Raw genomic sequence first — 27,526 nt, 5'->3', positions numbered from 1 at the left:
AACACTTCATATTTTTGATCATTTATCATTTGGGGAATGGTTCTTATTCCTATAAATTTGTCTTATTTCTCTATTTGAAAAATGAGGGGGGCAGCTAGGTGACTCAGTGGATAGAACGCCAGCCCTGGAGTCAGGAGTACCTGAGTTCAAATCCAGCCTCAGACATTTAATAATTACCTAGCTGTGTGGCCTTGGGCAAGCCACTTAACCCCACTGCCTTGCAAAAACCTTTAAAAAAAAAAAAGAGGGCCTTTATGAGAGAAACTTATTTCAAAAAAAATTTTTTTCAGTTATTGCTAACTGTATTTTCCTCTATCCTATTTCCCCCTGTTTATTCCCTCTCCTTTCATCCATCTCTCCTTAAAAGTATTTTCCTTCTGACTACTATGTCCCTCAATCTGCATTATCCCCCCTTCTCCTCCTGTTCTCCTTTAGGGAAAGATATATTTCTGTATCCCACCACTTGCCCCATTTTCCCTTCTGTAAAAGCTCTTTTCTTACCCCATTGTAGCTCTCCTTTTTTGTTTCTCATATCTTAGTTTTATTTTTTTAGATATTCCATCACATTCAACTTAGAACTGTGTCCTTTGTCTATATATACAGGCCTTCTAGCTGCCCAAATAAAGGGAAAGTTTTTATGAGTTAAAAGTATTATCTTCCCATACAGGAATGTAAATAGTTTAAGCATTAGTCCTTTAATTTCCTTTTCCTTTTTATACTTCCCTTGAATCTTATATTTGAATGTCAAACTTTCTATTCAGCACTGGTCTTTTCATCAAGAATCCTTGAAAGTTCTAAATTTCTTAGAATATCCAATTTTTTTCCTGGACCAGTTTGCAAAATAAGAATCATAAACTATTAAACATGTAAAAGCATGCTCATTAATGATAGAAGAAGTGTAAATCAGCACAGCCCCCAAGATTTTAATCTTACTGCAAACTGGCATAGATGAGAAAAAAATGAGAATAATTGTGGGAAAGTAGGCACACTAATGCTTTGGTGGAGCTTAAGCAATTGGGAATTATGTTTTGTTCTTCATCTTGAAAAAGATCATGACATCAGGAAGGTGATGCCATGACAAGCACATGAACTAGATTTGAGTGAGGGGGTGCTGTGCTAATCTCCAGTCTCATCTTCTCTGAAGCCATCTGGGACCAGTGGCCAGATATGAATACTAGTGGAGATGACCCTGGATGCAAGTGACTTACCTACGGTCACACAGCTAGTAACAGTCAAGTGTCTGAGTCTGAATTTGAACTGTGCTCTATCCACCGTGCCACCTAGCTACCCTGGGAATTATGCAGATAGTGACAAAAATATACCATTTGACCCAGAGACTGCATTAACTCCATTGTTAGACCTGCCCAAGGAGGTTCCCATGTACAACAAAATATCTATAGCAGCTGTTCTGAGTAATAGGAGATATAGCTGAAAAGTTAGTTTGGAGACTATTATAAGCTAAGTCAACAATCATTTATTGATGGATTAAGGCATAGAGCCAAGCACTGGGCTTGCAAGGAAATGCCAAAACTGGGCCTGCCCTCAAGGAGCTCAGAGTCTGGCCCATGGGCTTGTACAAGATAATGGGACAAGCTGGAGATGAACTTGGGAAGGCTCCTCCCAAAAGGTGGGATTTCAGCTGAGACTTGAAGGAAGCCAGAAAAGTCAGGAGGTTGAAATGAGGAAGAAGAGAATTCTAGGCAAGGGGATAGCTAGTGAAAATGCTGAGGTGGCAGGAGGAGTGTCTTGTCAGAGAGTATTCTAAGGTTTGAGAAGACTGGAAAAGGTAGGAAGGGGCCAGGTTATGAAGAACTTTGAAATTCAAACAGGATTTTATATTTGTTCCCGAATGTAATAGAGAATCACTGGAGTTTATTGAATAAGGATTAGAATGGCCTGGTCAGCCTTGTGAATTAGGTAGGTCATTTTGATAGCTGAGTCTATGATGAACTAGCTATTGTAATTGTCCAGGTTCCGGGATGGTGTTTGGCAAGTGTCAAAGGAGAAGAAGGGGTTGTGCATGAGAGAGATTTTGATGTTAAAAGTCAGTACGCTTCAGCAGCAGATTGGATAGGAGAGGGTCAGAGAGCAAAGGAAGTTTATAGAAGGACATCTAGATTGCAAGTTTGGCTGACTGGCAAGTTAGAAAGAGAAGATTGGGGCAGGGGGCGGAGATAAAATGTATTCTGAATTCAGTCTTCAACAGGAGACTGTCTTAGCAGCTAAGGAGAAAGACTCAGAACTTCCCTGGCTTAGAAATGACAACTGGTATGATAGCGTCTACCCAGTCCTGTTGAATCTTCTATTACCCTATTAATTTTTTTTTTTAGTCATTCCTGATTATCTGCTTAGAATTTTACTTAAATTGGAAAAAAAATAATTTTTAAAGAATTTTGGTTAGTATTTGGGGGGGGTTAAACATACAATTCAGACCTATGATTTTTAAGTGTAAGGAACTTCTGGTCTGGAGAATCCCTTGATACTCTTGAAGTTTTGTTTTTGGTAAGGTTTTTATCCTTTTCTTCCTTCCCTCCCTCCCTCCTTCCTGATGGAAATCAATCTGATACTGGTTATACATGTAAAACTACGTTAAACACATCCATATTAATCATGTTATGAAAGAAGAATCAAAAAGGGAGAAAATACATAAAGCAAATTTTTAAAAATTTATAATAGTAAGCTTTGGTTTGAATTCAGATTCCATAGTTCCTGTTCTGGATGTGGATGGTATTTTCCATCATAAGTCCTTTAGAATTGTCTATGCTCATTATACTACAAAGAAGAGCTGTCTGTCATAGTTGATCATCACACAATGTTTCTGTTTATATATAAAAATGTTGTTCTGTTACTGCTCATTTCTTTTTCTTTTTTTTTTTTTTTGCAGGACAATGGGGTTAAGTGGCTTTCCCAAGGCCACAAAGCTAGGTAATTATTAAGTGTCTGAGGCCGGATTTGAACTCTGGTACTCCCAGACTCCAGGGCCAGTGCTCTATCCACTGTGCTACCTAGCCTACCCCAAAAGGAGATATCTTAAAGTTTTGACTTGTGTTGATAATTAGATAAAGGAACCACAATAAATTTACTGATTGTTATTCTAGGTAACAGGTAGCAAATAGAAGTTAATAACATTTCAAAATGATAGAACATTGCAATCATCAGACAAAAAAAAGCATATTTTCAGTTTGTGTAATTTTTGTCCTCTTGTCCCTAGATAAATTATCAATGGATGTTATTTTAGCCAGATTGAAAGATCTGAAACCAGATGCTCTTAGAGAAGAAATTGTCAAAGCAGGACTCAAATGTGGACCTATTACATCAACAACAAGATTCATTTTTGAAAAAAAACTGGCTCAGGCTTTGCTGGAACAACAAGGAGGAGCTGAAGTTTTTTTATCCCCCCCAGATAAAGCTTCTGGAAATGCTGATAGTAATCAAACAGAAACAAAACAGACTTTGAAATCTACTGTGATAAACCCAGCAAACCATACAAGTTTACCTGAAGACAAAGATTTTGGTTATAATATGGGTTTGAATCCTCCAGAAGAGGATGCTTTAATATATAAGACCTCTTCTGTGCCACTTGGTGGAATGACTCCCACTGATTCACAGAAAGATATTTCAATGTCATCTAAAGATCCTCCTCTGTACTATGGAGTATGTCCAGTTTATGATGATGTCCTAGCAAGAAATGGTAATTTTTAAGCATTTCTGTTTCAGTAATTAAAATAACCTTTTCCTTTTATGTAGGCTTTTCTGATGTGTGATACCCTTGTTATTTTTATTTTCCTAAAAGTACAGTATTGTAGAATAGATAAACAATTAGTAAAAGATTTTGAGATGATAAAATGGAAAACAGATTTTATTTAAGATAAATCAATATATGATTTATCTGTTATTTCACCATTTTACAATATAACTCTTCTATCATAACTGAAATTAGTTGATGGAAGTAAAATTTGACATAGAATTAGACTAATAATTTATCACAAGATAACTTGATTACATTAGGAAAATTTGAACACTCACATTGTTATTTCTCTAATAAACTTTGTATTGGATTGCTTAAAAGGCCACTCAATAAAGAATACAGGAAAAATCTCATTGTAATCAATTCTGAGAGAAATCCCAGTCATTATGTTAAGAAGTTTTGCCATGTGTTGAATGTATAGAAGATACAACTGATAACTGGCCTTTAGTTGCAGCATGGACCGTGGGGAAAAAAAGGCTGAAAGTTCAGATCCTGACTCTACTGCCTTCTCTCTGTAGGACCTCTTGAGCAGATCCCAGAATCACTCTGGTTCTCTTTGCTTCATCTCTAAAATAAAGAAGTTAGACTAGATGACCTTGAAAGATCTTTCCAGCTCTAAATCTGTGAGCCTATAAGTTCTCTTACTCTTCATTTTCAAAATGCCTCTCTTAACCCACTATGAAAAGTGATTTACACATTGATGGAAAGGAAGCTCCTAGGTCCTTTTTTGGATCATGTTTCGGGGGGGGTGGGCAAGGTGGTTTTTCTAGAGATGTTAAAAGTGGGAAGGCATGATTGAGAAGATGAGGAAAAGAAAGGAACTATTTCTTTATTCATTCTGAGGACAAACAATATATTTTACAGTAAAGAATAGTGATGAACTAAATAATTTCCTCGAGACCAGCATCTACCACAGTGTCTGTCATATAGAAAGTACTTAATTGCCTGTTGTTTGTTAACACTAGCAAACAAGGGATATTTAAAAAAAAATAAAAGTTAACTTTTTTGGCAGAGCCTGGAGGAAATACTAGTTGTACTATATCTTTTTAGAAAAATTAATGTGTAGGTAAATTAGTATTGTTGTATAATGACCAGCCTCTGGATTTTACTTTTATTATAGAAAACTTTTCTTTGCAATTGAATTCACTATAAGTTCCACTGTGCTTTTTTCTAATTTTTGAATTTTTAAAAAAATAATTTTTCCCCTAAATTTATGGAAAAACAGTTTTTAACATTTTAAAAAATTTTGTTTTCCAAATTCTCCTCCTCCTCAGCCATCCCCTCTCTGAGATGGTAAGCAATTTGATATAGGTTGATTATACATGAGCAATCATACAAACATTTACATGTTAGTCATGTTGTGAAACAAAAAACAAGACACCCCCCCAAAAAAAAATGAAAAAAGAAGTCACTTTTGTTTGTTTTTTTCACTTATATTGGTCATTCCCCATTCCAATCCATTTTTCAAGCCTCTGCAACCCAAGTTCTACTGCCTCTATTCCATCTGCTCCTACAACCCTATTTCATCCCTTTTCTTTCAACTAACCTGATCTATCTTCATGCATTCCACTTCTTTGAAGAATAGCTTCATAGTGCTTACTGTCATTCATGTTTTCATATATATTCCAAGAACTAAGACAGTAAGTTAAGAGACCTTGGTTTTACCAGAGATGGGATCAAATGATAAGATCGTACAGTCTTACCATCAAATAGTTTTAATTTTAGGACTAGGTACTAAGCTATATTTACAGTATTGATAAAGAATAATGGTATTTATTATAAATCCCTTCTTTAAAGTGCCTTTGGAATCACGCCTTTTCATATTCATACTGCCAACTTGGACCAGTTCTTCTCATATCTATCATTCTGTAGAGATAAAACAACCAGAGAGTCTACTGAATTTCTGTATGTAAAATGTGTCATCTAATACCATTGTGGATCTTCTAAGAATCAAGGCAATGGGACCATAAGTAGGTGAAGGGTCGTGAACTTGGAATCTCATAATCTTAGAGCTAGTGGAAATCTCAGATATTATCTTGTCCAATTTCTTCATTTTGCAGAGAGGATGATGAGATCTGGAGACATTTAGTTTCTTGCCCAAGATCTCACAAGTAGCAAGTAGATCAGGCTTCTTTTTACAATTGGTATTTTGTTTATCTAGCTCCTTTTTTCCTTGTCTAGGAAAAAATGAAGTTTTAGAAGAAAACTGGGTGGTTAATTTTAAAAGTAAATTTTGTTTAAAATGGGGTTGCTGAGGAGTTATGTTTCTGGATGGTGGTATTGTTAAAAATTGATTTTTTTTAATCTAGAAAGGATTCATGTTTATGAAGACAAGAAGGAAGCTTTGCAAGCTGTCAAAATGATCAAAGGGTCTCGATTTAAAGCTTTCTCAAACAGAGAAGATGCTGAGAAGTTTGCTAAAGGAATCTGTGATTATTTTCCATCCCCAAACAAAACTTGCTTTCCTCTCTCTCCAGTGAAAACAACACCATTTTTTAATCAAGGTGGGTAAAATATTCTCTTCCTTGGTACACTGGAATGATTCTTCATATCAGTAAGTAGGTATCCTGGTTAACAGTCATGTTCTTTGGGACTACACAGGGTGATTTCTTTCTTTTTTTTTTTAGAATTTATTTGAGGGGCAATGGGGTTAAGTAATTTGCCCAAGGTCACACAGCTAGGCAGTTATTATGTGTGTCTGAGGTCGGATTTGAACTCAGGTCCTCTTGACTCCAGGGCCATGGTGCTCTATCCACTGCACCACCTATGCCCCTTACAGGGTGATTTCTAATTCTAAGGATTGTAGTTCATGCCTTAGTAATCTGATGGCTTGATCCTAAAGGGAAAGCCCTTACTCCTCTCCTTCTTCCAGACCTATTGTGACCTTATTGGAGAAGCATCCCCCCAATCCCTTTTCATCTCCTGCCCTGAATTGGGCCCGTTGTTAAGGGGCAGGAGGGGCTGAGAGGACCAAGGGTACATGAAAACCCTCCATGTCACAGCTACCTACCCAAATGATGCATAGAGGAAACAGTAGTTCATATTTATTATGAAATTTCCTTCCAAAATTGGGAATTAAAACCAAAGAGACTATTTTGAAACACTCTGAATTTTGTCTTTTGATGACAGATGGTTTATGCTCACCTGAGTCAGAATCAGTTAACAAAGAGAGAGCAAACAGTTTTAAAAGTCCTCGTACCCAGGACCTGACTGCCAAACTCCGAAAAGCTGTTGAGAATGGAGATGAAGTTATGTTTTCAGAACTGATCTGGAATAACCCACGCTATCTAATTGGTTCTGGCGACAACCCAACAGTCGTTCAGGTAAGCCTCTTTTCATCCTATATCATCCAATAAACCTTCAAGGCATTTAATGTAAAAGTGATCCCGTATCTTCTGTTCGAGTAATGAGGAAAGGTGCATTTACAGTGAAATGAGGGTTCATGTTTTAAGTTTCAGATGACATATAATGTGCAGTTTTGTTTCAGGAAGGATGTAGGTACAATGTCATGCATGTGGCCACCAAAGAGAATCAGGCTCGTATCTGCCAATTGATTTTAGACACTTTGGAAAATCCTGAATTTATGCGACTTATGTACCCAGATGATGATGAGGTCATGTTGCAAGATCGTATTCGCTATATTGTTGACCTTTATCTAAACACTCCTGATAAACAGGTGAGTTTGCACTTTTTTCCCCCCTCAATTAATCTTTTATAGGATTTTATAGTCTTGTCTATAGGAAAATACTGAGTACTGATTACCAGTCATTAGATGTTTATTGTATGCCTCCTCTGTTTCTCCTCCATCTCTGTCCTTAAAAATTTTAGAGTATATTTGAGGAAACATGACATATACACATGAAAAGATAACCGCTTATCTGTTGTAAGTGCTTATGGGCTCCCTTATGAAGGGTCTTTGGCAGGGAAGGGGGTGACGGCAAGGATCACAAGAGAACTTGAAAGGAAGGGTAAGATTTGGGGGGACAGGGAAAAAGGGGAGGGCATTTTCATTTTATAATTCCAAATAACCTATATAGAATGTTGTATTTGTGAGCCAGTCCCCCAAAATGTAGACAAATGACATCTTATTCTTGATGAGCATTTAATTTCTATAACTTAATATATGCTGGAGTTGATGAGAGAGAGAGAGAGAGAGGAGATGTCAATTAACAATAGTATTTTTAAGAAGAGTTCATTGAAGAGGCAGGAGAATGTAGTGACAGAAAGCTGGCCTCAGAATCAGGAACATCTGAGTTCCAGCCCTGTCTCAGCCACACAGCACCTGCAATGATGCTGGTGACCTCTTGAGCACACCAAGTAACTCTCAGACTAGGGCAGGTCCAGTCTGGGTTCATCATCCTTGGTTCTTTAAAAATAATGACATGACAGATCCGGGTATGCAATAATACAGATCATGGCTTCTGGGCAGTGCTTGGCACAGGCAGCAGCCAGAGTAGCTACGATTGTAGCATTGGTGTTGAAAAGGTCATCACGAGTCATTCCTGGCTTTCTGGGGACTCCTGCAGGAATCACGACAACGTCACAGCCTTTCAAGCAATCTGGCAGCTGCTCAGGTCCCACATAACCTTTTACATTTGCTCTGGTCTCAATGTGGCTCAAATCAGCTGCTACACCAGGGGTGTGAGCAATGTCATAGAGGGTCAGACGGCTTACCAGAGGGCTATTCTTCAGGAGCAGTGAGAGGGGCTGGCCAATTCCTCCAGAAGCACCTAGCACAGCTACTTTTGCATTATTCTGCGCTGAGGTGCTCAGACAGCGGTGGAGGGCGGCGGCAGCGGGGCGGGCGAAGGCCGACAGCATGGTGGGGGGCACGACGGACACGGGCGCGAGAGTGGCCTGTGACATGACAGATCCAAAGAAAATTCATGTTGCTCTAGGGCATAGAGATTTTTGGAACATATGTTTATTCTTTACAAGACTTAGAAAGGAATGGAAACCTTCCACAAATAACTTTTAAATGTGATGGTATTACAATTTTGCCCAAAAACCTCCCTGCAGAAACAGTGACATCCCTTTTGTAACTCCAGTGCTTATTCTCCATGAAGTTTGTCTTTATTTCCATTAGTTTCAGTGTAAGGATAGGTTATTAGGGCTTTTAGTTGCTTTGAGGTAAGATAAAGTCAGTTTCCAGTTTTCTGGTAAAGTACATTCATAACCACCAGAACTACCAAATTATTACCTATCTTTACAATTATTCATCAATAAACTTTGTTTCTTGAATTCACACAGTATTTCTGTTTAACTGTTATGGGTAAGTTGCCAATGGTGGGGGCACATATATTTTATGACATTTTAAATAATATTATTCTTACAGCAACTCTGTGAGGCAGTTAATACTTAAATGGAAATACTAAACTTTGTTTTTGCCTTTATTTTAGGGAAACGATACTCCTTTGCATTTTGCTTGCAAATTTGGAAATGCAGACGTGGTCAATGTACTTTCTTCCCACCCTGCTATTATAAAAAATTCTAAAAACAAATATTCACAAACTCCTGAAGATGTAAGTTAACCATTAAATTTAATAATTGGTTGTAATATTATTTGTGAACCTGACCATGGACTGTTTTGGTATATGAAACTTTTACTCATTGAACCAGTAGGCCAAACACTGAGGTGCCCAAATTCTTACCTCATGGAGTTCTACACACAGGAAGCATCCCCTGTGTTGAGGGTCTATTGAGATGATAGGAGCACAGAAACACAAAGCGGCCTCTTTATTAATGCCTGCTCAGAGCTAGCACCATCCTAAGCACCAGCAACAAAAGACCATCGAAAACACAGCCCCTGCTGTCAGGGAGTCCCCCCTCTTCGGGGGAGATCATAATTGTGGCTACTCTATGTTCATGTGGCATGGCTCGGGCTTTTTTGCCTCTGCAGCTCTCCTAGGGCTTTCCACTCCATGAAGCACCATACATTTCCATGACTTGGCCCCTCCTTGGACCTCTCTCTGATTAGAGGCCCAGCACACGAAAGGCCAATACAGCCTTCCCAAATGATGCCTTTCTTAATTAAGGTCAGGGTTGGACTCACCCTTCACTCCATTCTGTATCTAAGAACTCCTGGAGTGTCTTTTCCCCTCCCCACTCTTTTGTGCCTCCTTTTGTATGCTGTCTTCTCCCTTTAGATTATGAGCTCCTTGAGGACAGGGACTGCCTTCCTTTTTTTATTAATTGTCCCCAGCTCTTAGTATATTGGCTGGCACATAATAGGCACTTAAATAATGTTTATTGGATTGGTTTGGTAATAATAGGGATATTCTTCCTGAAGAATGTGAAACTTTAAGCAGGACTTTAAGGAAGTCAGTAAGTGGAGAGGAGCAGGGAAAGTAGGATTCACTGGAAGCAGTGAATCACTGGATCATGTATTTTATGATGGTGATGGGGTGGCAAATTAAGAAGTTGGACCACTAAAAAGAAAATTTTATATTGATCCTTGACAATGTTGTTGAGTCACTAGAGTTTCTTTTTTTGTTTTTTGGGGGTGGGGGGTTGGATCAGACCTGTGCCTCTGTAAGATCACTTGGATAGCTGAGGGGAGGATGGACTGGAATGGGGAGAGATTTGAGGCAGGAAAACCTCCAACATTTGCCATAGGTCATATTTGATGCGATGAGGGCCTGTATTGTAGGATGGTGGCAGTGTCAGAAGAGAGAATGGGTGTATTCAAGAGATGTTATGAAATCACAGTTAACAGTTTGAATGTGGAGAGTTAGTATTAAAACAAATTGCTCTGTCTGCTTTGTTTTCAGTGTTTCCCAGGGCCACTCTGCCTATGAAAAAGACTCAAGAAACTAAGTTATTGTTATTGTTACTATTTATTTTACAAATCAAAGTAATCAATATAAAAAGCATAACTTTTGGCATTCCTTTGATCAAAAGCAGTGGATCCTTACAGATCCTTGATTTTGATTTATCAGTTATCGAATAGATTTGATAAAGATTTACAAAACTTCTTGAAAGTAACAAGTTATCATATGACAGGGTAAAACTCCCTTATCTCTGTTTGATTTGAATCAGGTGTAATTCTTGCCCGACAGCAAATTAACTTGTCATAGTGTTAAAGGCAAGGCTCAAAATTCACCAGGTGGGGAATTTTCCTTTTCTAGAAAGGATTGCATAAACAGCAATCTAGTCTCCATCATTTCTGAGACAGAACCAGTCAGTATCTGCCCCTTCTAAAAGAGTTTCCTTCAAGTCCTCTCCAGAAAAAGCATCCAAATATTTAATACTCATAGTCTAAAATCTCATCCTCACTTTTTGTCTCAGGTAGATAGGTGGTGGGATTGAGTGTGTTTATACTAAATACATTCTGCTCTTTCAGAGACAAATAAATCTATAGCAAATAAAAAACACAAATTGGAAGGAATTTGGTTAAGAATTGGTTAAGGATGGTCCAAAGCTGTTAGAGTAAGCCTGGGATAAGGGACACAAAAAAGTGGTCCATTCTGGGTGAAATGGAATGGCTTGTTGAGGAGCCTCAGGGACCAGGACAAAAGGATATAAAAGGAGAGTAGTTGTGAGATGTGGGCTATAATACCCACAACTGAAGAGTATGGCACCAGTGTAGCAGATTTCTCTTGCTCCTGTATGACCAAGGAGGCATTTTTAACAGGAGTCAGGGGGATAATGGGCTTGATCCGTGTTGCCCTTCCCCTCACCCCCTGTTTTTCTTCCCCTCTTGCCAACCCTCCCTGGAGCCTAATCATTTTGAGTGATCTGGATTGCAGAAGGGTCCCTCATTCCTTCCTGCGGTGCTTTCTGTCCTGGATAGCCATACTGATAGATTCTGTAGCTTCTCCTTCCAACTGCATGGCCTGTGTTACTAAGACCCCAGACATTATTTGTCTATTTGGTATTTCCTGTTAAAAGTGAAACTTTTAAATGGTTTGTTTTTTCCAGGAAATTTTACAGTGTTCTGGGATATAATTTAAAAAAAATTTTCTGGACAAGTGATTTTAATTCGTGTAGGGAATTTCTCAAGGGGATTTCTGAAGCCAAGGAGATAGCCTGACTCCTGTTTGGTCTTGTTTCTTAGAGAATTACCTGGGCAAATGACTTGTCTAGGGTCAGTTCCATGTGTGACAGAGGAGGGCTTGAGTTCAGTCTTCTAAATCCTCAAGGACACTTTCTGTGCTATGTTGTGTCATCTACATCTGTAGAAGCATCTAGAAGCTCTCACAGGAAATATGTCTAATTTGGATTCTTCCTTGAGCACCATTGTCAAACATATATATGTCCCTGTTGTATATCTAGCTTGGTGTTTGATTTATTCAGTTGTATTCAGTTGTGTCCAATTCTTGTTGACCCTATTTTGGGTTTTTCAGCAAAGATACTGGAGTGGTTTGCCATTTCCTTCTCCAGCTCATTTTACAGATGAGGAAACTGTGGCAGGCTAGTTTCAGTGAATTGCCCAGGGACACACAGCTAGTCAGTGTCGGAAGTCAGATTTGAATTCAGGAAAATATGTCTTCCTGATTCCAGGCCTGGCACTCTATCCACTGAATCCACCTAACTGCCCCAATGTTTATGCTCAGAATCATTAAAAGAAGTTATTTCTGTTGTTAAGCTTTTACAGTATCTTAGGTCATTTTCATGTATGAATGGATACTTTGTTGGAAGAAAGCCTCAATCAGATGTTTTTTGACAATTAATAAACAGTAAGCATTTGCCTTCTCAACATCCTTCAGCAAATTGTAAGCCGGTAAAGATGTGGTGGTCTTTTTTATTTTACTGGGCAAATGATTTTATTACTTTCTGATTGTAATTATTACTATCATAAATTATATCATTTGGAAAGCCTGTCTGTTTTCCTACAAAGACACCTCAAAGCAACTTTGATGCATATCTTTTTTCGTAATGAGTGTCATTTCTGCCTCCTCTATTAAAGCATGTCACAAGATCAAAGATCTAGGACTAAAAGAAACCTGAGAGGTCATTTTTGTCTATTCCCTTCTTTTTATAGATGAGGAAACTTTCCTCCGGACCCCTCTCCCATCCATCACACGTACTCTAACTTTCAGATACAACAGAGAAGGATTGGAGAATATAAGTTTCCACTTGAATAAACATCCTAATTCTAATAGGAGTTAAAACTGAAGAATAAACCAAGACAGAGAATGTTAACAAAATAGTCTGTGTCAGGATTATTGATCTTTTTTCTTTCCTTTTTTTTTCTTTTTTTTGGCAAGGCAATGGGGTTAAGTGGCTTGCCCAAGACCACACAGCTAGGTAATTATTAAGTGTCTGAGGCTGGATTTGAACTCAGGTACTCCTGACTCCAGGGCCGGTGCTCTATCTACTGCACCACTTGGCTGCCCCCTTTTTTTTCTTTCCTTTCCAATTTCATGGTTCAAAAAAAAAATCAACAGAATTTAAATATACTATTTCTTTCTTGTATCTTTCAACAGGTAATTTGTGAAAGAAGTAAAAATAAATCTGCAGAATTGAAGACACGAATTAGAGAATATTTAAAAGGTAGGTGCTTGAAGAAACATGGATTGGAAATCAGAGCATTTGAGGGATCCTGCTTTCTAACAGGTGAACACTCCTGTTAGAATTCATAGTGCTTTAGAGCTCAGAGCAGCTTCAGACCCAGGCTAGTGTATCTTGGGTTTACAGGTAGAGGAGCTGACTCCCCAAAGTCGCCAGCTCCTCGCTGCTGCCTCCTTGTACTCGTATAACCCCTAGAATGTGGAGAGTGGGGTTGAATGTTGTCTGCCAGGAAGCAAAGACTGCTGGAGGGTCCTCAACCTCCATCTTGGAGCCAAGGGAAGAAAGCCTTCTGGGGAGACATTGCTATGCAGCATAGCAGTAAAAGAAGACATGGACTGAGCAAGGGCCAGAGTGGGAGGAAGGTGGTTAGTGGTTTCTTCCTTTAGCTATGAGATGGAGGGGGGGCGGTAATAGCGCCTTCCTCCCTCAGACTCATCATACGGAGTAGATTTGTTGTGAGGAAACATTTGTAAAGCACTTAGCCCAGGACCTACCACATAGTAGACACTTAAAACACATTTACTGACAGACTTGTTAAGGTCCCACAACTAGTAAATATTTGGTGCAGGATTTCAATTTGGATCCTTCTGATTCTACATCTTATCCGTTAGCTACAAAGACCCCTAGAAAGGAGTTATTACTTTTTTTGGAATTTCTTTGGTGTGGGCACCTCATTTGCTGATGCAAATTGTCCTCCTTCCACATGTCATTAAGTAGTTTTATGAGTTAGTTGTGACCAGAGTTTAAACACCTAGTAACACGGTGATAAGCGTCTCTAGTCTTGGTCTCAGAAATCATTATATACTGACCTGATGCTGATCCATCCTTGAAATGCTTCCACGACTTACGTCAGGGCTGGCATAATTAAGGCTCACTTTGGAGTCCTGAGAAGTCAGTGGAGGATGGCTTCAGGGGAAAGTTGATTAAAGGACAAAAACAAAAAAAGTCTACACAAACCTTCTTTAAGATTGTAATGGTGTCAGCTGGGTGGTGCAGTGGATAGAGCACTGGCTCTGAAGTCAGGAGTACCCGAGTTCAAATCTGGCCTCAGACACTTAAAATTACCTAGCTGTGTGGCCTTGGCCAAGCCACTTAACCCCCATTGCCTTGCAAAAAACTAAAAAAAAAAAATTTGTTATATATTGGGGCAAAGCCAAGATGGCAGCATGAGAACAGCTAGCTTTTCCTAGGAGCTCTGTCCAAAATATTTCAAAAACCTTAAAATTATGACTTAGCTAAGTTTTTTAGAGATAGAACCCACAGAAAGTTCCAATGAGGCAATTCTCCAGCCCAAGGTAACCTTAAATACCATGGGAAGGCTCTTCCACAAGGTTGGAGAAAGTGGCCAGTACAGCCGGCATCTCCACACTGGAACAAAGGAGCCCCAGCCTTCTGGGAATAGTCTGCAGGGCACCTGGGGTCCTGGGAGCTGAAAGAGTTTCCTGTCGTGCCAACCCAGGGAACACCAAACATAATTTGGAAGATCAGTGGGGAAACCTTTGCCAGAGCAAGCACAAAGCCCAGGTCAGCGCAGCCCAGATCCCAGAAAATGGAAGCGGGCCCACAGAGCTTCCCAGCAGGGAGCTGCCGGCAGCTGCTCCCAGAGTGCTTAGTCCATGGAAGATAAGGAGGTGGGGGAAGATTGTTAAGTGTTCCTCATAGCTCCGAGGCAGCAGAGGTGTGCTTGGCGTCATCCACAGAGTAGAGGACAGGCCAGGAGGGCAGTCAGAGCCTGTTGCAAAACCATGAAGGAGCTGAGGTCCTTGTAGGGGTGTCCCAATAACACTGAAAAACTCGGGAAGACCCTAAAACCAGGGCACAGGCAGGGGAAATGAGTAAAGAGAAAAGGAACTTGACCATAGATAATTACTTTGGTCCCATGGAAGATCAAACATATACTCAGAAGATGAGAAAGTCCAAGCTTCTGTATCCAAAACCTCCAAGAGAAATAGGAGTTGGGCTCAAACTATGGGAAAGCTCAAAAAAAAGGCCAAATTGGCCAGATGGAAAAGGAAATAAGAAAGCTCTCTGAAGAAAACAACTCCTTCAGATGTAGAATAGAGCTGAAGAAAGCTGATGACTTTGTGAAGAATTAAACAATAATACAGTACCCAAAAATGAAAAACTAGTAGAAAATGTGAAATATCTCATTGAAAAAAACACCTGAAAACAGATCCAGAGAGACAATTTAAAAATTTAATTGGGCTACCTGAAAGTCATGATGAGGAAAAGAGCCTAGACTTCATTTTTTTTTTAAGAAAGATTTTATTTTGAGTTTTACAATTTTTCCCCTATCCTTGCTTCCCTCCCCCTGCCCCCACAGAAGGTAGCTAGACTTCATTTTTTTTTTTTTTTTTTTTTTTTTAGGTTTTTGCAAGGCCACACAGCTAGGTAATTATTAAGTATCTAAGGCCAGATTTGAACTCAGGTACTTCTTCCTGACTCCAGGGCCAGTGCTCTATCCACTGCGTCACCCAGCCATCCCCATAACAATCTTAAAGAAGGTTTGTGTAGGCTTTGTTTTTGTTCTTTAACCAACTTTTCGCCACCTAGACACCCCTAGACTTCATTTTTAAAGAATTTCTACCCTTAGAAGCAGAGGGTAAAATAGAAATTGAGAGAATCCACCAGTGATCTCCTGAAAGAGATCCCAAAAATATAACACCCAATATAGCCAAATTACAGAACTCCCAAGTCAAAGAGAAAATACTACAAGCAGCCAGAACAAAACAGTTCACAAATAATGGAGCTACAGTCAGGATTACACAGGACTTAGCAGGATCCACATTAAGGGCTCCTAGAGTTTGGAATATGATGTTCCAGAACTCAAAAGAGCTTGAAGTGCAACTGAGGATCCACTACCCAGCAAAACTGAACATCGTCTTCCAGGGGAAAAGATGGACTTTCATTGAGATGGGGGGAGTTTCAAATGTTCCTGGTGACCAGAGCTGAACAGAAAATTTGATCTTCAAGTACAGGACTCAGGTGAAACCTAGAGAGTGGATGAGAAGGGTAAATTATGAGGGATTTAATGAAAATGAACTGTATGTATTCCCTCATGGGAAGAAGATATTGATAATATATTCATAAAAACCTCATTTATTAGAGCAGTTAGAGTACATATAGACAAGGCATGGGAGGGAACTGAATATGAAGATATTATATATAGTAAAAGAGTCAATGGGTGAAAAGGAAATGACTAGGTAGAATGATAGAGTTATGTAAAAGAGTCAAGAAATAGCTTTTACAATGGTATGGAAGGGGTGACATGAGGGAGAATAAGGGAGCCTTCATTATCAGAAATGGCTCAGTGGCAGCTAGGTGGCATGGATAGAGCACTGGCCCTGGAGTCAAGAGTCGGAGTCAGAGAGCAAACAAAAACACATACTTAATAGGGTATAGAGAGAAAGGGGATGGGGGAGGGGAGAGGGGGTGTAGGTGATAGAGGAGAGGGTAGATCATGGGAGAGGATAGTCAGATATAACACATTTTCTCTTTTACTTTTTGCAAGGTGGCCTGTCTGGGACTACAGGTGGTTGCTGGGTCTCTAAGGTGACATGTGAGCTTGGGGTCTCCTAGACCCAGGGCCAGTGTTTTATCTGCTATGCCACTTGGCTGCCCCACAGCACACTTTTGAAGAAGGACTGTGAAAGGAGATAGAAAATATAATAAAGGGTAGTTGGGAAGAATGGATAGAGACAATTACAATCAGCATACAGCGACTGTGGAAAAATATGGAAGTAACTTTTCTGAAGGACTTAGAATGGGTTTTTTTGTTTGTTTTTGAAAGGCACTGGGGTTAAGTGGCTTGCCCAAAGTCACACAGCTAGGTAATAAGTGTCTGAGACCAGATTTGAACTCTGGTTGTCCTGACTCCAGGGCCGGTGCTCTATCCACTACACCAACTAGCTGCCCTAGATGATAAAGAATGCGATCTACCCCAGCGACAGAGTATTGGAACACAGACTGAAGCACATTTTTTTCTCTCTCTCACTTTAGTTCTTGTGAGGTTTTCTATTTTGGGGGGAGGGCATTATGTTTATTCTTACAAGATTATTTTAGTAATGTGTAAATAAAAATATATATATTTTTTAAAAAGAGATTGTTTTGTATTCCTCATGCCTTAATAGGAACTCTGGTTTTTCTCCAGTGACTTCTTGTGCTGCCTATTCTTTAGATGATACCTGGGCAGCCTTTGTCCCATATGTGCTCTCACCCAGCAAATGTCCTGACTCAGACTTAGGAGGTTGTTTAGAATAACTGGAGTCTAAAATAGGGAAGTTTCCATCTCAGTATCGTAAAACAAACCAGCTTGTTGAAAGGAGATACAAAATGAAAGCAAACAGAAAAATGAATGGCAATAGGTCTCCTGGGCTTCCAGGCCAAGTTGGGTCCCTTCTGGGGCCCCGGGGGAATAGGACATGCTCTTCCCTATACCAGTCAAATCTAGTGGGTTTTTATAGGGTTCATATCTTAGTCTAGTAGGACCAGATATTGGGGGAAGGGAACAAAGTACCTAGACCTAGGGACTCATGCTAATTATGAGGGAAGATACAAATACAAAAAGACTGCAATTGAAAGGGAAAGACAAATATAGTTTTAATTATCTTTGTAAATGCTTTTTCATTAGTCATGAGGCATCATGGAAATATTTTGAAATAAGCAATGTTTTGTTATGGAAAGATGTGTTAAGAGTATATTCATTGCTTATCAGTATACTCAAATGTGATAGCTTGAACTAATCAGAAAAGTAGTGTAACATTTTAATCTGAATTTTAAGTGAAAATAAAACTTTTTTTTTTTCATCAGGCCATTTTTATGTGCCACTCTTGAGAGCAGAAGACAATTCCTCTCCTGTGATTGGTGATATATGGTCTCCAGATCAGGCAGAAGGGCGCCCTCACATATCAACACCCCGATTTGGGAATAGCCCAAAAGATCCAGTATTTAGTGTAAGAGCTTTTGCAGGGCCATTAAGCCAATCCAAGGTAGGTGATCATAGAAGAGTTTTGCTCCTATAGACCAAGCATGTATTTTGATAATTGAGTTACTAGTTCTGTATCCAGTTGGGGAGATCCTGATCCTGTTGGAAAGCTCTAAAATTTTCCAGATTGTGAATAAAAGTAATGGCCTCATCCCTCTATTTAAGCAGCTATTAGAAGAATGATATTGAACCATCTAAATATTTTGCTTGTTCCTCTCAGAATAAATCACTTTGTGTATTTCTTTTTCTTAGGGCAGAGGGATACTTAGGAAACTGTATTTGAATCATGACTAGATAATAATGTTGACTAATCAAGGTCAAGAGTGAGGTTAATAATTCAGAAAGAGCCCCTCCCCAGGTCATAATTGGTAGCTGTTCTTCAGGACAAGTGCCTTTGTGAAAATGAATCTTGTCTCTGGCTAAGAGAACTAATTTTATACATGTTTGAAGCCTGGAATTTTTACCATACCATAACTGAACTTGTAATAGCTTAGTAAACAACAAATAAAGTTTGTCCTAATGTTTGGTTTTTTCTTAGGCAGAAGACTTTCGCAGACTTTGGAAGACTCCACCTCGAGAGAGAGCTGACTTCTTTCATAATGTCAGGAAATCTGATCCAGAAAGAGGTGTTGAAAGAGTAGGAAGGTAACCAGGGTACTATGCTAAAAATGATTAAATGGGAATATTGAGCAGTAATGTTGATTAATAAATTGTAACATTTTTTTTATTTTAGCAAAATTATGTAGTTTAATACAATTGGTCAATATGAAGAATTTTGCTTTTTATACTGTGATAAAAATTTTCAGTTTCTTTCCCCGCCCCCCTTTATAGCTGCATAATAATGCAGGAAGTTTTTTGTTGTTGTTATTCAGTTATGTCTAACTGTAAGGGCAACTAATTGACACAGTGGATAGAGCATTGGCTTTGGAGTCATAACGGGAATTCAAATCCAGCCTCAGACATTTACTAGCTGGGTGACCTTGGGCATGTCACTTAACCCTGTTTGCCTCACATTCAGGGCCACCTCCAGCGTTCTGATTGCTATGTGGCCATTGGACCCAGATTGATTCTGGAGGAAAAAGTGAGGCTGGTGACTTGGAAGAGCCCCTCCTCACTCAAATCTAATTCCTATACTTGTCATGACCTCACTACTCTGATGTTGTGGTATTGTTTGGGAATGAAGGACAAACATTATCATTATTATTATCTCTGACTATGAACCTATTTGAGGTTTTTGACTAAGATACTGGACTGGTTTGTCATTTCCTTCTCTCCAGCTCATTTTACAGATGATGAAATTGAGGCAAACAGGGTTAAGTGACTTGTTCAAGGTCACACAGATTGGAACTAGGAAGAATCTAGGCCTGGCACTCTCTACATATGCTGCCACCTGGCTGCCCTTGATGGCAGTTAAGAGGCCCTAGGAATATGTTAAAATTTTTGTTTTTAGATTTCATTGGACTCATATTACAGCAAAACTATCTTGCTATTCTTGAGCTGTTCCTGATAGAATAAGTACATTTATTTGGGGATGTAAACCATGATTTGAGTAGTGTAATTTGTTGTCTATTAGTGCTGAGCATCACTCCTGACTTTTCCTAATTCCAGCATAGAGGATCCACTTAATGTGCTAGAGATCTACCTCTAGTTCTTTTCCTATCTTAGGAGTGCCCCCCCACCCCGTATTACTTGGAATGAGATTCTTCCTTTTTTGCTGTATTGTTCCTATTTGCTGTATCACTGCCACCTCCTTTTTGTTTAGACTGAGTAGTGTTTCATTAAGTACTGCAGTCACTTTTGGGTACCACAGGTGATTTTTTTAAGATTTGATGTTTCTTTTTTAATTTGAACTTGTCATTAATAAGCATGGACATTTCAGTATATAGAAAAAAATGAGAAAGATGATTGTCATGTCATATGTAGGTTCTAAAAAAAGAAATATATATTAAATTTTAAAAGTTAGCAAAAACTAGCTATTGGTCTAACTGCCCCCAATAGGGGCCTGCTTTCAGTTCAGCCTCTTAAGGATGAAGAGGGAAGCAGTGCTCCCACTCTTGTTCAAGGCCTGCCCTGGCACTGAGGCCTTCCTTGTTGAAGCAGCCAGACCCCCCGTGGAAGAGACAAGAAGATATGAGGGGGTCCCGAAGCCCAAGCTTTAGGATGATATGAGCCAGGGCCAGGACCCATGTCAGAGGGTTTAGAACTTTGATATCATATTATCACTGGGAATGATATTAAAAGGCAAATTTCCACTGGCTTTACTGCCATGCCCTGTAGACTATCTCTTCCCCCTGCCTTGCAGCTGAAACTTCCAATTCCCATGTGGTATCTCCCCCATTAGAGTGTGAACTCCTTAGGAACAGGGTCTGCCTGACTTTGCTGCTTGTATTCTCAGTACTCAGCCTAGGGTCTCGCATATAGAAAGCTCTTAGAAATTCTCTGTATCTCCTCCTGCACATTTTTGTTCTGGGTATTTAAAAAAATGATGGCTTTTTTCCCTGTCTAGCACTATCTATTAACCTATCTTCCTAGCCCCTTAAGTAGAAAACTTTTTTAAAAATAATCAAATACTTAAAAAATCAGCTCATTTACCCATGTCTGAAAATACATGTAATAGTCTAGACACATGGACCTCCCATCTCTGCAAAGCTATCTACATATCTTATATCTCTTTTGTCAGGCCTTGCTAATTCTTTGTAATTTTGCATTTACTTTTGATTTTTTTGTTCTTTCCCTTTTCCTTGCAAAAAAAAAAGTGCTACTAAAAATATTTTGGAGGCTATGGAGACTTTCTTATTATCAATGGCTTCCTTGATGATATAAATCTAGTAGTAAAATCTCTGGGTCAGAAGGTCAGGCATTTAAGTCACTTTATTTCTATAATTCCAGTTTGCTTTCGAAAATGGTTTTCTGTGTATGGTTTCACAGCTTCACCAGTGTGCTATCTTCCCAGAGCCCATCCAGTATCAATTATTCCCATCTCTTTGCTAGTTTGCAGGATATGAGACAGAATCTCAAGATTATTTTGTTTTTGCATTTCTCTTATTTTTAGATTTGTAAGATAGTTTCCTATAATTGTAGTTCACGGGTTTTTTTTTTTTTGAGAACTGTTTGTTCATGTTCTCTGATCACTTATCTATTTGGGAATGATTTTTGGTCTCTTGTTTTTTTTTTTTTGTGGGTTTTTTTGGTTTTTTTTTAGTTTTTGCAAGGCAATGGGGTTAAGTGGCTTGCCCAAGGCCACACAGCTAGGTCATTATTAAGTGTCTGAGGCTGGATGTGAACTCAGGCACTCCTGACTCTGAGGCCAGTGTTCAATCCACTGCGCCACCTATCCTCCCCCTGGTCTCTTGTTTTTAAGGACTATTTTCTTGGAATATTTTTTTGACTTTCCATTTACATGCAAAGATAGCTTTCAACATTCACCCTTTTGCCAGCTTTTGAGTTCCACATATTTCTACCACTCTTCTTTCCCTCCTTCCCATGGGGCAGCAAACATTTTGATATAGGCTGTACATGTACAATTGTGTTTACATATTTACATAGTAGACCTGTTGTGAAAGAAGTGAGGGATAAAAACATGAGGGAAAAAAATATTTCACAAAATTTTACAAACACATCTATTAGGTATCTTTAACTTTCCTTTTTTTAATTTTTTTTAGAAAGATTTTATTTATTTTTAGTTTTACAATTTTTCCCCCTTTCTTACTTCCCTCCCCCAACCCCCACAGAAGACTTTCTGTTAGTCTTTACATTGATTGGTTCCATGTTCTACATTGATCTCAATTGAATGTGATGACAGAGAAATCATATCCTTAAGGAAGAAAAATAAAGTGTGAGATAGTAAAATTACATAATAAATAATGGTGGGTTTTTTTCCCCTAAATTGAAGTCTTTGGTCTTTGTTCAAAGTCCATAATTCTTTCTCTGGAAGTTAGCCTTAACTTTTTTTTTTTTTTGCAAGGCAGTGGGTTAAGTAGCTTGCCCCAAGGGCACACAGCTAGGTAATTATTAAATGTTTGAGGTCAGTTTTGAATTCGGGTGTACTCCTGACTCCAGGGCCGGTGCTCTAGCACCACCTAGCTGCTCCTAACCTTAACTTTCAATGTCTTTCTCCATTCTTATCCCTTTTAATTAGATCTAGTTCTGCTTTTTCTTTATAATGACTATTTTCTAGTGATTAAGCTGTTCTATGGAATTTCTTTTATTCTTAAATTTGCTTTGATATAGTCTCATTGCTCATAGAAAATTGACTATTCAATGAGGCCATTTTTTCTATTAAAATGTAATCAGTTACATTTTTATTATATACTTCAGTATTCACCTCTTATTTTCCTCTTGAAGAAATTTGATATCTTGATCTTGAAATACATTTTGCCTATGGTTTTTTCTGTCTTCTTTTTGCAATAAAGTCACCTCATAGAAATTTTTCCTTCCTTTATACTTGACAATGAATGTTGGCACTAAGGTATAATTATGTTTACACTGATCTTTGCTTGTCATCATGAGCATTGCCAGTTGATATAATCAAGTATCTCATGAAAATTTTTTTGGTTTTGCACTTTTGAGTATTCAGAAAAATGTATTTCTCTTATTTTAATAAAACAGTTGTCAATTGCTAAATGAATGACCCTTTTTCAGTTCTTATCCTTCTTGACCTTACTGGACTTAGTTTCAGTCAGGTTCTTCAGACAGAAGTTAATCCCTCGGGGGAGCAGTCTTCAGCAGAGCGCCTTCCTGGGCTCAGCTAGACTGGGCCTCAGACAGTTGTTGAATCAGACCTGAAATCTTTCTAACCTGGTGGAATGATCCATTTTGTCCTCTACTGGCAGGGCTTTCTGGAACCCAAGCTCCCCTCAGGGAGTTGATGACTGTTGAGTTATCAGAGAGGCAGTGTTTTTCAGTAGGCTCATATATTTGAAATACAAATAGTTGGAACTGGTTGATTGCCCTGAAAGTGTAAAAAAAAAAAAAAAAATGAAGTTTCAACTCCTACTATTTGAAAAATAAAGTTCTACTGAAGTAGTTTATTTTTGGAATAGGAACAATAATGGAGTTTGATTATTAGATTGGATTGACAGTCTTATTACCAAGGCAAGTTTTTTCTAAGGGACCAAAGATAAATGATTTAGAGTGATATGACAATTTATTTACATGTGGTTGTGAAAAGTACTCAAGGAAAGATTCAAATTTTCATTTTCCAAACTTAGAATGAAAATAGTCTTTTTTTTAAATGATTATATAAATAGGGAAAGTAGTAGCCAAACATTGCTTTCTATAACTTTGTGTGTGTGTGTGTGTGTGTGTGTGTGTTGAGGGGGTGATATTTCAGGTTTTTTGTACAGTAATTGTATGCTTCTCTTCTCACATTAATTTTTTAAAAACTTTTTCCATGTGTGTTTTCTTGTTTTTTTTTTCAGGGAGTTAGCCCATGAGCTGGAATTTCCATGGGTTGAGTACTGGGAATTTTTGGACTCTTTTGTGGATCTGTCTTCCCAGGAAGGCCTTCGAAAACTAGAAGAGTACCTTGGTCAACTTGAAATGAGCAAAAAAGGTCAACAAGAAACAGGAGAAAATGAGATCTATAACAGACCTAAAGCTTATTCTACCTCTGGTAAGAAACAGATATTTAGATGTGGGTACTGTAAAAAGGGAAAAAATTAAATTGCAATCCAGGTCTTAAAACTACTAAATCTGATACCTTTAATAAGTTAAACATGCCATGTCTTTGCCATTTTGATCTCTACTAGTCATTTTTGGCCTCCTTTTATACCTGCTCTTGAAAAGTTCAGCTTGGGTTCCTTTGTAATTCTGGTGCACCTTTATGAGATAGTCAGGGCCTGTCAGGGATGTGCTTGGCAGGTAGTTTTTCCTTTTCTATATATGTTAACCATTTTGTGTTTTTGCACATTTGCTAGTTTGTCCTTTGCCCATGTTCAGGCTCCATACTTTGTACCCAGGTGTAATTTGTTGAAATCGAGCAGAAGTGGTCTAGTTATTTTATGCAGGAATCCCTTCTGTGATATTCCTGATTGTCATGCAGTCTCCTCTTAGACATTTCTTGTGGCCAGACCCCTCCTCATCTCATGAGATGCCATAGAGAGTCACAATTTCCCTTGGTAACTTGCAGCCAGAGATCTTTGTTCTGTCTTTGGGAGATATATCCTTCAGCCTTTGGAAGACAATCATCTTGACCAACCCCTTGTGTGAAGTATTACAGAAAAGAGTCAGACTTCCAGGAGCATGGAGAGTCTTGACAATTTCTATGCTACCATCAAAGATTGATTCTATGGCTCTTCTAAGTATGCTTCAAGTTTCATATTTAGGAACACAACCAGTTTTGTTTTTTGGCTGTATTCAAATCCTACTCTCAGTTTGTTGTTTCCCCTTTCATATTTCCCCCCACACCAAATAGATCAAATATCTATTGATCTAAATTAGATCACAACCAGAAACTTAGAGGAAGAAGTGAATGAATAAAGATATTTGCATGAAACATCTCATTTCTTTCCTCTCCCATAGGAGCAGGTTGCCCATATTACTGAGATAATCCCCTCGCCTGATAATATATACCTCTCCTGTCACCATCCCTCTTTCCTTCATGCCAGCATCCTTGCTTTTTCCTCTTCCTTTTCCCAATTTTGTCTACACAGAGCTAAAAAGTTTGTCTCCTGTTTTCAGAAGATTTCTTTTTCACCTGCTGATTGATATCCCCACTTGAGAAAGTCAGAGCATCCCAGACTGGGATTTCTGGTCCTAGATTCATTATAATAAAATTGTACTTAACCTTGTAACAAAATGTTGTCTATGTTTAAAAACCAAACCAAATAAAGTAATGACATGAAAGTGCAATTAATAAAGCATATTTTTAATTAAAAGTCATAGAGATTTAAAAAGTACTAAATGTCTAGAATTATGACTCCGTGCTCTAAAGGCATTTATTTTTTTATGCTGATAGAGAATTGTAAAAAATATGTAATGAACAAATTCAAAGAACAGAAATTTCCCATCCACTTCTTCACCCATCGTGTATGTGTATACACATATACATGTCAATTTTGGAGAAATAACCTGAAAATTGAGACACTGGAATTTTGACATAACTTGGTAGAATGTTTATTATTGTTGACTGACAGCTTAGAAAGAACCTAAGGTTCACAATATACTTTCTACAATTGGACATGTTGTATTTCTAGCAAAGTGTTCCAAATGAAAATGTGTATCAACTATAGACTTAATTTGTGTTGATTGCCTTTTAACCAAAATCTATTTTCATTTTTATCTTCAGGCATTTTAAATTGCCAAAAGTGTGTAGTTAGGAAAGCAAATGACTGAAATTAAAATTATTTATTTATCGCTTAGCTTATATGGTGGAACTCATTAATGGAAATTATATCTAATGAATGTTCATTATTCATATATTTACCTTATACAGGCAGGAGCAAAAAATGCAGCAACTCCATCTCTGTGGGAGCATTTCTAGATGAGGAAGATGACATGAGCCTAGAAGAAATTAAAAACAGACAAAATGCAGCACGGAATAACTGCCAGCCCCTTGTTTCCCAAGAACCTACCATTGGTGCTTTCGGAGACTCACCATGTGATATTCTTTCCATGGAACACACAGCAAAAGTAATAGACACATCACACCTACCTGGTAGACACTATGAGGAGAGTTCTCCCGACATAAATGGGTTTTGTAGTCCTGTTACTAAAGACAGGATCATAAGCAGGGAAAAACAGAAGTCTCCGAGTGGAGAGGAGTGTTTTCTTTTACCTGTCTCCAATTTAATGACAGAATTTGACAAACTAACCTTACAAGACCAAGGAAATAGGTTTTTTGAGAAAACAAACCAAGTTATAGCAAAAACTGATGATGAGAGAATTCTGACTTCAGGAATGAATCAAATCAAAATTTCCAGAGACCATGTAGATAAGATCTGTGCAAATCAGGTAAAGGAGAATTACTTGTTAGAAGAAGACACTACTACAGCTGGCAAGTCTGGAAATGGCAAAGTAAGGACAGGAAAAGGAATGTTGCCTCAAATCGATAGATTGCTTTTGGATTCTAGTGCTCCTGATGGAGGGTCACCGATTTGTGGCCAGGCTCAAATGCAACCTGGTTCTTCTCTCTTATCTTCAGAGCCTCCTTCTCCAAGGCTGTATTCCAACATTTCACCTCCAAATGAAAGAGCCAAGAGATTCTTTCTTCAAGGGTAAGAATTTTAACTGCTTAGCACATCCACTCAGTCCCTTTGCCAAAGTCCTTTCTGGTTATTTAAAGACTTAACTTAGTTGTTTTTTTACTTACCTTAGTGATAAATTGATTTTCTGCTGAATTATTTTAAGTATTATTCATTTAAGGGGCAGCTGGTGGCACAGTGAATAAAGCACCAGCCCTCCAGTCAGGAGGACCTTAGTTCAAACCCAGCCTCATACACTTACTAATTACCTAGCTTTGTGACCTTGGGCAAGTCACTTAACCCTATTGCCTTGCAAAAACCTAAAAAAAAAATTATTCATTTAAGTTAAATTGGAAAATGTATTTTCTGTCATTAGGAGTACATTAGTACACTTTAGTGAACAAATCTTTCTTCCTGTTGATTTATACTTTATAATATGCTCTTGTGTGGTAGCCAGGAAAGGAAGCACAGGTACAATTTTTAAGCTTTTCCTAAAAATTGCATATGTGAAGGGAAAGGCAAAAGTTTTTCTTAATCACCCATTGAGCTTACACTTTTGTAAAGTGTCTGGGGTTTATATAAAATTGCATTTAAGAATCACACTAAAAATCAGAATAGCATAGATTATGACCAGAGAGCAACATGTGACTTTTGAAGGAAAATATTCACCTGCCAATACTCTTGGCCAGTTTGGTCATCTCTCATTGAGATCAAATTAGCTTTGCTACTGCCTCTTTACAGACAAGACTTTTGGCCTCCAGTAGCCTTGAAATGAGAATCTCATGGGATGAAGTTTTTAGCATATAAACAATCCAACTGTATGTATACTGATTCTTGAGTAAAAAAAATGTCAGGTCTAGTACTTATAGTTAATCTAGTTAGGAAAAAAATGAGAGATTTTGAGGAATGACTTTATTGTTTTGTCCATTCAATTTATTTTGTATTCTAGGGAAGAACCAACCAAATTGGACCGGGATGTTTTGGCAGCTATAGAGCGTGTTGATATTGACCCTCAGAAATATCCTGCTATTAACAAATGGAAGAATACTGTTCAGTCCTTTTCTGCTTTGGAAAGGCAAAGGTAATAGTATAAATTTA

At 38.3% G+C, this 27,526-nt stretch overlaps 1 protein-coding gene across 1 annotated transcript in view; it reads left to right on the top strand.

Annotated features, from left to right (window-relative positions):
- The window catches only part of ANKLE2 (ankyrin repeat and LEM domain containing 2), a 32,433-nt gene that overhangs the window by 2,801 nt on the left and 2,106 nt on the right, over positions 1 to 27,526 (top strand). Inside the window, exons 2-12 of the mRNA XM_074205169.1 lie at positions 3,212 to 3,691; positions 6,058 to 6,252; positions 6,878 to 7,071; positions 7,236 to 7,424; positions 9,148 to 9,270; positions 13,177 to 13,243; positions 18,071 to 18,249; positions 18,784 to 18,890; positions 23,666 to 23,859; positions 25,681 to 26,461; positions 27,378 to 27,509. Coding sequence (XP_074061270.1) covers positions 3,212 to 3,691; positions 6,058 to 6,252; positions 6,878 to 7,071; positions 7,236 to 7,424; positions 9,148 to 9,270; positions 13,177 to 13,243; positions 18,071 to 18,249; positions 18,784 to 18,890; positions 23,666 to 23,859; positions 25,681 to 26,461; positions 27,378 to 27,509 — 2,641 coding nt within the window. The remainder of the gene's footprint in view (positions 1 to 3,211; positions 3,692 to 6,057; positions 6,253 to 6,877; positions 7,072 to 7,235; positions 7,425 to 9,147; positions 9,271 to 13,176; positions 13,244 to 18,070; positions 18,250 to 18,783; positions 18,891 to 23,665; positions 23,860 to 25,680; positions 26,462 to 27,377; positions 27,510 to 27,526) is intronic.

This window comes from Macrotis lagotis, chromosome X (genome assembly GCF_037893015.1).
Source record: "Macrotis lagotis isolate mMagLag1 chromosome X, bilby.v1.9.chrom.fasta, whole genome shotgun sequence".
In the NCBI taxonomy this organism is placed as follows: Eukaryota; Metazoa; Chordata; class Mammalia; order Peramelemorphia; family Peramelidae; genus Macrotis; species Macrotis lagotis.
The sequence above is the reverse complement of the archived record's forward strand: the minus strand, read 5'-3'. Positions and strand labels throughout refer to the sequence as shown.